Genomic DNA, 12,172 nt, shown 5'->3' with positions numbered 1-12,172 from the left:
TGTATGCAGAGAGAAACATCAACACTTTTGCAAATGTCACTTCGGCTTCCCATGATACTTCCTATTTCCAGCACACTTCTTTCTTGAGGTGTTCAAATCTCTCCTATTTGTGCCTTTTGCCTTGTCCCTTAGTACATTTGGGCCTCTGGATTAGCAAGCTGAGGCTAAGTTTAACCTCTTAATTAAATCTCCATGGATCCTTCTATTTAGGCCCGAGATGGAGAACCTTGGCCCTTTTATGATTGGAGTCTCAAAACGCTTGTAATCTTTTTTTTTGAAGAGCAAGGAAATATGGACCATACTTATTCTCCATTTCCAGCATGCTGGATGTCAAAAGACTTTACAGTAGGAAGGCAATAGAAACAACCACAGACCATAATTCCATCTCTAGGCCAAGGGTCTCCAAACCTGGCAAGTTTAAAACCTTTAGACTTCAACTCCCAGAATTCCCCAGCAGGCATGGTAACACGTATGCCAGAGGAATTCTGGGAGTTGAAGTCCACAAGTCTTGAAATTGCCAGCTTTGGAGACCCCTAGTGTAGGTCCTGACCGATTTTGATGTTAAGAAATTCCTTCCTTGGGTTTTCCAAGGTGGGTTTCAATGAATTGGCAATTGTCAGTTAGACGGAAAGAACACATTCTTAACATTTATGATTCTGCCTTAATAACGAATAACCATGTTACTAACTGAATAATTGTGGCAAAACAAGTTGTAAACTGGAACAAAACTCACTTAACCACTGTCTTGCTTAACCATGGAAATTTTGGGCTTAATTGTGGTCATAAGTCAAGGACTGCCTGTATTTCCTAAAGCTGGTTCCCTAATTTGTCCCAATTTACCGACCCCAAAAAGTATATAGGTGAGAGGTATAAACTAAGCTTTTAATTACTGTATAAGTTAGGGCATTAATAGAAATCAACCCCAATCAATATCTTATCTCAGAAATCAGTTAAACACAAAGAATGTTAGGTGGTACAGAGTAGACATAGCACCATCCCTCCAGTTATTACTTTTGACAAAACTCGCGAGTCTCGTAATGGTTCAATAGTTCATTCTCCTCCACCACTTTCTCCCAGTGAAGTGCTCACTGAAGATCCTATTTCTCTTTGATCTGGCGTGACTTTCTCCACAGGGGTGTAGTAGATCCATTGCTTGATTCCTTCCAACATGAGAAATATGGATGGTCAACACCACCAGGTCTGGAGCTCACCACTTAAGATTGCAATGTTTGCTCTTAAAATATTTCACCACCTTCCCTATACGATATCTAAGCGACAATTCTGTACCCTAATGATGTCTGAAGGTGTTATCCCAAAAGTGGTTTTTTAAAAGTCAACTGGACCAAGGCAACCACTTCTGAAACTCATGCCATATTCCGTGCATTTATAGGGTTTCTCCCCTGTGTGAATCCTTTTATGGATTGTCAGTTCTCCAGAATCACTGAAGAGTTTTCCACACTCCTGGCACTGATATGGTTTCTCCCCAGTGTGGGTTCTGCTATGTAGGATATACCTTTTTTTTCATTGAAGCTCTTTCCACACTTATGGCATTCATATGGTTTCTCCCCAGTGTGGAGCCTTTTGTGGCAAGAGAGAGAACCCAAAACAGTGAAGCATTTGCCACATTCGGTACAGTATAAGGCTTTTCACCTGTGTGGGTACAGTAAGAGTACGTGAATTATTGAAGCGCGTCCCATACTCTGTGCATTGATATGGTTTCTCTCCACTGTGGATTCTTCTATGTAATGTTAAGTGATTGGATTTACGGAAGCTCTTTCCACACTCCAGGCATTTGTATGGTTTCTCCCGTGTGGGTCCGTTTGTGGGCGTGAAAGCCATCAGAACGGGCAAAGCGCTTTCCACACTGCAGGCATTGGAATGGCTTCTCCCGTGTGGATTCTGTGATGGGCAGTAAGGTTTGCAGAACAATGGAAGCTCTTTCCACATTCCGTGCATTGAAATGCCTTTTCCCCCATGTGGATCTTCTCGTGGGACTTCAGATGACTTTTTTGACTGAAGCTCTTTCCACAGTGCAGGCATTTATAAGGCTTCTCCCCTTTATGCCATCGATTATGTAAGGTTAGATGAGCAAGTCTATTGAAGTTTTTTCCACACTCCAAACATTCATAGGGTCTCTCCCCAGTGTGGAGCATTTTGTGGCGAGAGAGAGAAACCGAAATACTGAAGCATTTGCCACATTCGGTACACTTATAAGGCTTTTCACCTGTGTGGGTCCTTTTATGGAGAGTAAGGGTACTTGGATTATTGAAGCGCTTCCCACACTCTGTGCATTGATATGGTTTCTCTCCACTGTGGATTCTCCTATGTAATGTTAAGCAATTGGATTTACTGAAGCTCTTTCCACACTCCAGGCATTTGTATGGTTTCTCCCCTGTGTGGGTCCGTTCGTGGGCACGAAAGCCACCAGAACTGGAAAAGCACTTTCCACAGTGCAAGCATTGAAAGGGCTTCTCCCCTGTGTGGATTCTCTGATGAACATTAAGGTTTGAAGAACAATGGAAGCTCTTTCCACATTCCATGCACTGAAATGGTTTTTCCCCCGTGTGGATCCTCTCGTGTGACTTAAGATGAACTTTTTGACTGAAATTCTTTCCACAGTGCAGGCATTTATAAGGTCTCTCCCCTCTATGCACCCTATTATGTAAGATTAGATGAGCCTGCCTGTAGAAGCTTTTTCCACACTCCAAGCATTCATAGGGTTTCTCCCCTGTGTGAATCTTTTTATGGGAAGCAAGGTCACTGGAGGTCCTGAAGCATTTTCCACACTCTGTGCATTTATACGGCTTCTCTCCAGTGTGGACCGTCTTATGTAACTTGAGGTTGCCTTTTTGGGTGAAGCCCTTTCCGCACACAGTGCAATGATACGGCTTTTCCCCTGTATGGATCCTATTATGGTATGTGAGGTCACTTACATAGCGGAAGCTCTTCCCACATTCCAAGCATTTACATGGTTTAGTCCCAGTGGGGCTTTTTGGGGGGGAATTCAGTTCATTGCTCTGAGTAAACCTTGTTCTGTCCTCCATGAGTTGATGTAATCTCTCCCCTCTGTGGACGCTTTGGTGGGAAGTAAGGGAGATGCTGTTTCCGAAGGACTTCCCCTTATTAATGCATTGATGCTGCTTCGTCTCTTCATGGACCCTCTTATGTGAATTGAGATGATTTTTCTGCCTGAAGGTCCCTTCACAATCCAGACATTTGTGTGGATCCTCTGCTCTGTGAATCTTTTTATGCAATGCAAGAGAGCGGCTTGTACTGAAGCTTTCTGCACAATCCGTATATTTGTACACTTCCCCTCCTTCTTGTATTCTTTCATGTAAAGGAGGAGGAAGGGTCCTTCTGGAGGGTTGCCTGCTTTCGTCTTGTTTCTCTCCAGAAGGACTTTGGCAAAAGTCACAAAATCCAGATCCATCTCTGAATATTTTCCCACACCACAGACACACTTCTTTTTCTTGGCAATCATCGGCATTCAATAAGACATTGGTATCTGCACATGGGAAACTATACCAATTCTCCAGCTCAACCATTAACAGGTTTTCCTCACAACTTTGCCTTCCATACATGTTTTCTGCAACTTCCTTTTTGTGTTTTGGCAACGGTGCTGCTGCCTCTTGGCCACAATCCTCCATCTCCCATCCGTCACCTACTTGCAATAGAAAAATAAATGTTAATTCAAACTAAAGTGCAAAGGGGATCAACACCATTGCTGTATATCAAACTTGCTCCAAACTCCCATTTGTTCAAAACAGGATGCTTTGCTTGTTATTAATGTGGGAAACAGAGTTGAATTGTTTTTACAGAATTGAAAAAAGGCATGTTTGCCTGTGAACAAAATACGTTGCGTATGTTTCTAATCTCATGAGCTAGGCTGAAGCTTGAGAACTGTATGTAGGAGCTAGGATCTGAGGCCTCTGCTATGCTAGAAACCAGCGATAACCAGAATTTACAGATATGATAGGAACTAGGACCATAAAAGGAAATTCGTAAATAAGGGCAGGGGGAGATAGAATTAGAGTCGTGGGAGATGTAATCAGGGGTAGAGATAATGTATTCACTTTAGACACTTTGGATAGGTTGTGACATCATTATTACAAAGCCAGTGAAGAAGAGGTGGGAAAATTTGTAATAGTACTAGAGAATATAAGGCAAAAGAATTGGTGATTTAGAGTATCGTATTTTTCGGAGTATAAGACGCACCTTTTTTCCTCTAAAAAGAGGCTGAAAATCTGGGTGCGTCTTATACACTGAATACAGCATTTTTTGCCTCCCGAAGCCCCTCCCCTTCACCAAAATGGCCGTGCGTAATCTTAAGGAGGCTTTCAGAGAGCTTCTGGGGGCTGGGGAGGACAAAAATGAGCAAAAAATGGACCGTTCCCCCCCACCAGTTGCTAGCAGCACTCTATAAGCCTCCATAAGCCTATGCATGCATTTTTTTTTACAAAAAAAATGGTCCGTTTTTTGCTGTTTTTTGCCCCCCACCCCTGGAGCACTCTGCAAGCCCCTCCAAGGCTATTCATGCTTTTTATTTGAAAAAAATGGGCTCGTTTTTGCGAAAAACAGGCTGTTTTGGGGAGGTTTGCAGAGTGCAAAACCTTTTTTTTCCCTTTCGGAAAGCTGTTTAGTTAGAGTGGTTGATGAGTTTTAGGTGCTGCAGGTTGTCAGCGATTTCCTTCTCCAGCACATGGCTAAGTACACCTGGAAACATCTCCCTATCTACCTACTCTCTCTCTCTCCCTACCTACCTACTGTATTTCTCTCTCTCTCTCTCTCTCTCTCTCTCTCTCTCTCTCTATCCCTTTATCTACCTACCAACCTACCTACTCTCTGTCTCTCTCCCACCTATCTACTGTATTTCTCTCTATCTCTCTCTATTTCTCTCTTTATCCCTCTACCTACCTACCTGTTCTGACCCCCTCCTCTTGTATACCAAGTCACTCCAAAACAAAGTCTCTGCAATATGTTTTTATTACATACAGTTTCAACCTTGGCAGCAATCCAGCCTGCCGAGGTCCAGCTAACAAAATTGGCAGCAATCCAGGTACAGCGAAACACTTTGGCAGCAATCCAGTCTGCCAAGATCCAGATAACACTTTGGGCAGCAATCCAGCCTGCGGAGGTTCAGACTCCACCTTGGCAGCAATCCAGCCTGCCAAGGTATGACACAGATCTGAGAGCGTCTCCAACTCTAATGATCAGTTGATTTCTGCAAAACAACTGTCGGAAAGTCCCTTCCTTAAAAAGCCTTGAGAGGAGCCTGATTACGATCACCTGCATCCAATTATCTCTTGTAAGTGCATAGCTGGTTTCTACGTCTATCAGCTGTCTATCAGCTCTCCGTTGCCAAGCATCCAGAAACCACTCCCTTGTTTCCTCCCCACTGCTCCAAGGCTCAGGCGCCTCCTGGTGGCCAACCAGCCCCTCTGTGCCCTGCTCAGAGTCGGAACCCTGTCCACATCCTCCAGAGCTGACTCAGGGACCCTCGCTGTCAGAGTCTGGTGGCAGCTCCAACGGCTCCTGCTGGGCCACAACACCTACCTATCTACACTCTCACTACCTACCTACTTTATTTCTCTCTCTTTCTCTCTCCCTATCCCTTTATCTACCTACCTACCTAACTACTCTCTCTCTCTCTCTCTCTCTCCCTACCTACTGCATTTCTCTCTCTTTCTCTCTCTCTATCCCTTTATCTACTTACCTACCTAACTACTCACTCTCTCCCTCCCTCCCTCCCTACTGCATTTCTCTCTCTTTCTCTCCCTCTCTATCCGTCTATCTAACTACCTACTTTTTTTAAAAAAATGCCTCTTCAAAACCTGGGTGTGTCTTATACTTCGGTACGTCTTATACTCTGAAAAATACGGTATGCCCATTGTACCTGTGTGTGCATGGTCCACCCCCTTTGCGAAGTGAGGAATACAATTACCATTGTTTTCTCTTGGAGGTTTTGGCTGCTGATTGCTTATTTCCAAACGAGACAACGAATCCCACATTAAGTTGATGTAAGATTTGACATTCTGTACTAAATCTAAATATCTTAAGAGAATCCCTTACCTAAGGAGGCCATGTTCCTCTTGATTTCCAGCATGACCTCTTGGTATAAGGCTTTTTGCTCAGAATCCAGGAGGGCCCACTCCTCCACGGAGAAAAACACAGCTACATCCTCAAATGATAACAAATCCTGACACAGGGAGAGGGGAAAAAACACAACGTATTCCATGAACATTCCTAACAATGAACACTTCAATGAATTACATGCCAGTCTTAGGATATTGAATTTAGTAGCTGGAACAGTACAGTCTACAATAGTCCCAACACAATTGTGATTAATTAGAGAGGGCTGACTCTTGCATGATGGAATCTAAGCTATGATTGATTGCTTTAAGAATAAACAGGGTGTTCCTTCCCCCCCCCCTTTTTTTCCTTCGGTGTATTCTGTAGGATGTGTTAGATTTACCTCATGATGTTCTTGACTATCTTATGTTCTCCCTTCTCTAGATGATGACAAAGATTGCTGTAAATTGGTAGGTTAAATATATTTATAAAAAGTCTACAAATCTGAGTATCTTCAACTTCATCTGGGCAGCTGCTGTGCAGTTTTTTGACAGGACATCTTCTCCGGAGAACTTTTCACAGATAATTCAAGTCCTAAGGACTATAACATATGAAAAACAATTGCGGGGACTGGACTGGCTTAAATTAAATTAGAAGTATATTCTCTAATCCCCCTGGCAATTTTAAATGATAAATTTCAAATTTTAGGGTATTTTAATTGTTTTAATTTTATTGTTACTATTTTTAACTTTATGGTTATTTTATTTATGAATTGTAAAAATGTTTTATGTATATTCCTCCTCCATGTCATATGCTTGTATATTTAATTGTACGCCGCCCCGAGTCCCGTCGTGGAGAGGGAGCGACTTATAAATCGAAGTAAATAAATAAATAAATAAATAAATAAATAAATAAATAAATAAATAATAAATAAATAAATAAATAAATAAATAAATAAATAAATAAATATGGCCAGTCTAGAAAAAATAAGGACTAAGGGAGATATGACAACTGTGTTTCAATATTTGAGGGGCTGCCACAAAGCACCAGAACGCAGGATAAGGAAGAATAGATGGAAACTAATTGTGGAGAAAGGAACCTGGAAGTAAGGAGAAACTTCCTGAAAATGGGAACAATAAACTAACGGAACACTTTGCCTTCAGAAGTTGTGGGCAGGAGGTTTTTAAGGAGAGACTGGACCCCCACATGTCTGAAATGGTGTAGGGTCTCCTGCTTGAAACAAGGGGATGGAGTAGAACCTTTCTCTTACAGCGTGCAAAAATTGTGCACGCATGTGCTATCGTGCGCGCACATCCATTCAATTCTCTCTGCCCACTTGCGCATGAGCACACAACATCCACGCATGACCCCTCCCCAGGCTCCAGAGGCTTTACTAAAGCCTGGGAAGGGCGCAAAACTGCCCAAACACCCAACTTGAAGTTCGGGAACAAACGTCCGCTTTGCCTGTTGTGGCAGTTTTTCGCCCTCCCCAGGCTCCGGAGGCTTTCCTGATGCCTGGCGAGGATGAAAACGGCCTCCCGCATCCCTCTGGAAGGGCAAAAATCAGCTTGTGTGCTGGAGCTTATGGCTGGCAGGCCAGCAAATATGGCTCTTTGTGCCACCTGTGGCATGCGTACAATAGGTTTGCCATCACATGACTAGAAGATCTCCAAGATCCCTTCCAATTGTGCTATTCTGTTATTGGGAGATTGGCACATCAGGGGAGGGGAGGGGAGAATCCTCCTACCTGCATTTGAAGCTCCACCGCTGTTAATCCTCTGCTGCAAAGAACTGAAATTCCAGGAGATGAAGACGAGGCCATGACAGTGTCTAGGAGTGGGGGGGGGGAAAACCAGCAAGGGAATAATTTGCTAGCAAACAGCCTAATGATATGTTTGAGCATACAGTGCAGATGGCTGATTTTAGCCCATTTCTAGGCTAACCAGGGAACCCCTTTATGTGAGTCCTTTGCAGCCACAGCAACTATACATAGGAGCTCACCCTGGGTGAGGGGAAAAGGGAAAGGTGTGGAAGGACCAAGGATTGGATTCAGAGGCAGTTCTCTGGGCCATGAATTGAACAATGGAAACGAACTCAGGGAGGAAAGAAACGAGGGCAAAGAGATTCAAGGGCATCAGAAGGAGCCTTTTTACCCGATGCTCCCTCCGGAGGAGGCTCGTCCAGAGCAACTCCCCGAAACAGCAGCTCCTGCGAGGGATCGCCCGTTTTTCTGCCCGCCGGTTTCCCAGCCATTGAGCTCCAAGCCTCCCGGATATGAAACAGGCCCAGAGAAAAGGAAGTGACGGGGAACGATCAGGAAGGGCCAGCAAAAATTTTATAATCATCTCCTCAAGGAGCAAGTGGGGTCTTAGCAGCGCCCCAGAAGCTTCATTTAAGGGTCACCTGTCCAAGCAATTCCCCAGGTGAGAAGAAGGAAGGAGGGAGGGGGCTTCTTACCTGGCGCTCGATAGGAAAAAGGCGGCTCTCTTCCTCGCCCGGACTCCGCTTCCCAAGAGATGCTCGCAGGAAAAGATCCGCGATCGCCGCCGGCCACCCATGTGGATCCCCCTCCCCGGAGCGACCCCAGCCAAGGATCTCCCTCCACGATTGCCACTTGCGAAAAGGGGAGGGAGGGAGCTTCTTACCTGGAGCCCTCAGGGAATCGCGGCTCTGTTCCTCGTTCCAAGAGATGCGCGCAGGAAAAGATCCGCTTTCCTCCCAGCCCCGCTGGCTAAGCTCCCTTCCTTCCCGGCCAGCTCCCCGGAACCACCCCAGCCAAAGGTTTCCAGAGCCTAAGCTGGAAGCGCTTATGGCTCCTCCCCTCTCCGTCCAGCTCCTCCCATTCTCCAAAGGGCGGGGAGCACCGCCCACTCCGGGATCCCCATAGCTGCCGCCCATCCACCCACCCCGGTCCTGAGTGGGATGGTCAGCTGGGCAGCGAGTCCATTGCTTCTCTGCCCCAGGCAGTCAGAGAAACAGGAGAGAGAGGGAGGGGACGAAGCCCATGGACGGGAGGAGGGGAGGGAAGGGGATGGGGAGCATTGAAGTTAGGTGGGAATCGCCCTTTTGGAAGAAAACTGGAGTAGGCAGGAAACGGAGGCTGCCTTATTCACTGATCCTAACAGGGCAGTCCTCAACTGACAACGCATCTCCTACAATGACCAACGTTCATGATTGTGCCATAATAACAAATAATGGCTGCCTTACAAGTAGTCCTCGACTTAACGACCATTCGTTTAGTGGCCCTTCAAAGCTGCCATGGTCCTGGAAAAAGTGACTTATGTCCATCACTCACACTAAAGGGGTGGAGAATTTTGGATGGGCGGGGATTGTCGTGTGGTTTCTGGGCGTTATGTGAATTTCGTTGTATGGGTATATTATAATACAATAGTAGAGTTGGAAGGGACCTTGGAGGTCTTCTAGTCCAACCCCCTGCCTAGGCAGGAAACCCTATACAGTTTCAGACAGATGGCTATCCAACATCTTCTTAAAGACTTCCAGTGTTGGGGCATTCACAACTTCTGGAGGCAATTTCTGTTCCACTGATTAATTGTTCTAACTGTCAGTTCTCCTCAGTTCTAAGTTGCTTCTCTCCTTGATTAGTTTCCACCCATTGCTTCTTGTTCTACCCTCAGGTGCCTTGGAGAATAGTTTGACTCCCTCTTCTTTGTGGCAACCCCTGAGATATTGGAAGACTGCTATCATGTTTCCCCTAGTCCTTTCTATTAAACTAGACATACCCAGTTCCTGCAACTGTTCTTCATATGTTTTAGTCTCCAGTCCCCTAATCATCTTTGTTGCTCTTCTCTGCACTCTTTCTAGAGTCTCCACATCTTTTCTACATCGTGGCGACCAGAACTGAATGCAGTATTCCAAGTGTGGCCTTACCAAGGCTTTATAAAGTGGTATTAACACTTCACATGGTCTTGATTCTATCCCTGTTTATGCAGCCCAGAAATGTGTTGGCTTTTTTGGCAGTTGCTGCACACGGCTGGCTCATATTTAAATGGTTGTCCACTAGGATTCCAAGATCCCTCTCACAGTTACTATTATTGAGCAAGGTACCATCTATACTGTACCTGTGCATTCCATTTTTGTTGCCTTAATGTAGAACGTTACTCTTTTCACCATTGAATTTCATTTTATTAGATATAAATATCTAGATATTGTGTATATATGTACAATGACAATGTAAATAAATAAATAAAGACTGTTGCAGAAGCCCCCTGGTCATGCGATCCAAATTCCGCCGCTTGACCGCTGACTCATATTTACGACGGTTGCCGTGTCTCAGGGTCAGGTGAAGCTTTGGACAAGCAACGTCAATGGGGAAGCCAGTGTTGGAAGGAATGTCCTGGTCCATTCCCAACTGGGAGTCACCACCGACGCTAAAAGAAAAGTTTCGTGAAGACAGGTGCCTGGAAGTTAGGAGTTTTACTGAGGAAAGAAAAACGGGAAGGACGAGACGCAGGTCAGACTTTCCCAGGTCTGCAGCACACAGTACATGCATTGGTTTTCCCTTTTGTACAGTTTTTTTTCCCCTTTTGAGGCTTTTGTGTAAGTTTCTGATTGACAAAGATTTATTTATTCTGGATGATTTGCTCTGGTCTATTTTTCTCTTGTCTTCTGATTCTGTTTCCTAGGTGTCTTGTCCTTGGGGTTAATCCTGTCACAAAGAGGAGGAAGGGTATTTCCTGGGCGGGTGCTTGTGAGTAGGTGTCAGCTTAATGTAAATGGTTATGTCTTGCCTTAGATTAGATTTCTTTAACAACCGTGTTACTGTTAACAACTGCAGTGATTCATGTGTTGGAAAAAATGTCCGTCTGGGTTCAGTTCCAAGTGGGGGGAAAAGACACTGGGTTCATGGAAGTTGCTTGGAAAGAAGGTTTCATGTTATACAGCTCCAAGCCTAACAGAGCATGCTTGAAGTCTTCAGAGAGAAGGTTCCTGGCGTATTCCCCATTTCCTCCCCAAGAATTTCTCTTGCCATCTGGTTGAAAGAAGGAAGGAGACCCTTCTGGACTCAAAAGGCACTTTTGGTTTTTTCTTACCTTTCCTGCTCTAGCTGCCTTACCAGCTGTGTCCACGCCTCCAATTGAACACAATGAGTAGGGAGATTGTAAGCAACAACTTTATTGTGTAGAAAAAGTAACACAAGGAAATCTCTCCCAAAGCCTTTGTACCGGAATTTTGGGAGTTGAAGTCTACAAGTCAAAAAAAGGACCCAGGTTCCCCACCCCTGATGAGACTCTGGGCTTCCCATTATCGGAGGCCAAACTGTGCATCTGCCCTTGTTCTCTGGGAAACCTGAGCCTTCTTTAAGGAATCTATGGCCTCTTCGCCATCTTTCCCTTTTTTGAGATTTTAACTTATGGACTTCAACTCCCAGAATTCCCCAGCCAGTATGGTAACATATGTGCCAGAGGAATTCTGGGAGTTGAAGTCCACAAGTCTTTTAAACCATTCAATGACCATTTGAAGCTACAACGGCACTGGAAAAAAATGTTTTGTGAATTTATTTGCACAAATGTTGCAACTGTAATCATGTAATCAAAATTCGGACACTTGGCAACTAGTCTGTATTTTTGATGGCTAGAGTGCCCCAGGGTCATGTGATCACCGTTTGAAACCTTCCAACAAGCAAAGTCAATGGGGTAACCAGATTCACTTAACAACCATGTTACTAACTGACCAACTGTGGCAAAAGTTGTAAAACGGCACAAAACTTGACTTAACAACTGTCTTGCTTTGCCATGGAAACTTGGGCTTCAATTGTGGTCATAAGACAAGGTCTGTATTTTCTAAAGCTGGTTCCCTAAATTGTCCAATTTACTGACCAACAATGTTATGTATGTTATGTACACTGAGAGCGTTTCCACCAGAGACACATGCCTTGTATGCCCAATCACACTTGGCCAATAAAGAATTATATGCTGTGTCATGCTGTTTCTATTCTATTCTAATTTTTATTCTAATTATTTTCAATCTTATTCTATTCTACTCTAGCACAAAGATCTAACAGCTAAAAATTAATTGCTACTTATACAAGGCAACTCTTCTTTTTAATGGACGAAGAAGGTTCTGCTACTTTGGAAACCCTTCC

General features: G+C 44.4%; 1 protein-coding gene across 4 annotated transcripts in view; it reads right to left on the bottom strand.

The window, feature by feature from the left end:
- Positions 1–12,172, bottom strand: part of LOC309385253 (uncharacterized protein) — a 40,645-nt gene that overhangs the window by 9,146 nt on the left and 19,327 nt on the right. The window contains exons 1-4 of one of the 4 annotated variants that reach the window (XM_081939489.1): positions 8,223–8,438; positions 7,817–7,899; positions 6,070–6,196; positions 165–3,664 (exon numbers count right to left, since the gene is read on the bottom strand). The exons of 1 other annotated variant lie outside the window; for it this stretch is intronic. In XM_081939489.1, the coding sequence (XP_081795615.1) occupies positions 1,839–3,664; positions 6,070–6,196; positions 7,817–7,899; positions 8,223–8,322 (2,136 nt within the window). In that variant the 5' untranslated portion in view covers positions 8,323–8,438 and the 3' untranslated portion in view covers positions 165–1,838. Of the gene's footprint in view, positions 1–164; positions 3,665–6,069; positions 6,197–7,816; positions 7,900–8,222; positions 8,490–12,172 lie in introns of those variants that run through there. 2 more of the 4 variants (XM_081939490.1, XM_081939487.1) reach the window with 2 other exon arrangements.

Source organism: Natrix helvetica (assembly GCF_964273705.1).
Source record: "Natrix helvetica genome assembly, chromosome: 1".
In the NCBI taxonomy this organism is placed as follows: Eukaryota; Metazoa; Chordata; class Lepidosauria; order Squamata; family Natricidae; genus Natrix; species Natrix helvetica.
The sequence above is the reverse complement of the archived record's forward strand: the minus strand, read 5'-3'. Positions and strand labels throughout refer to the sequence as shown.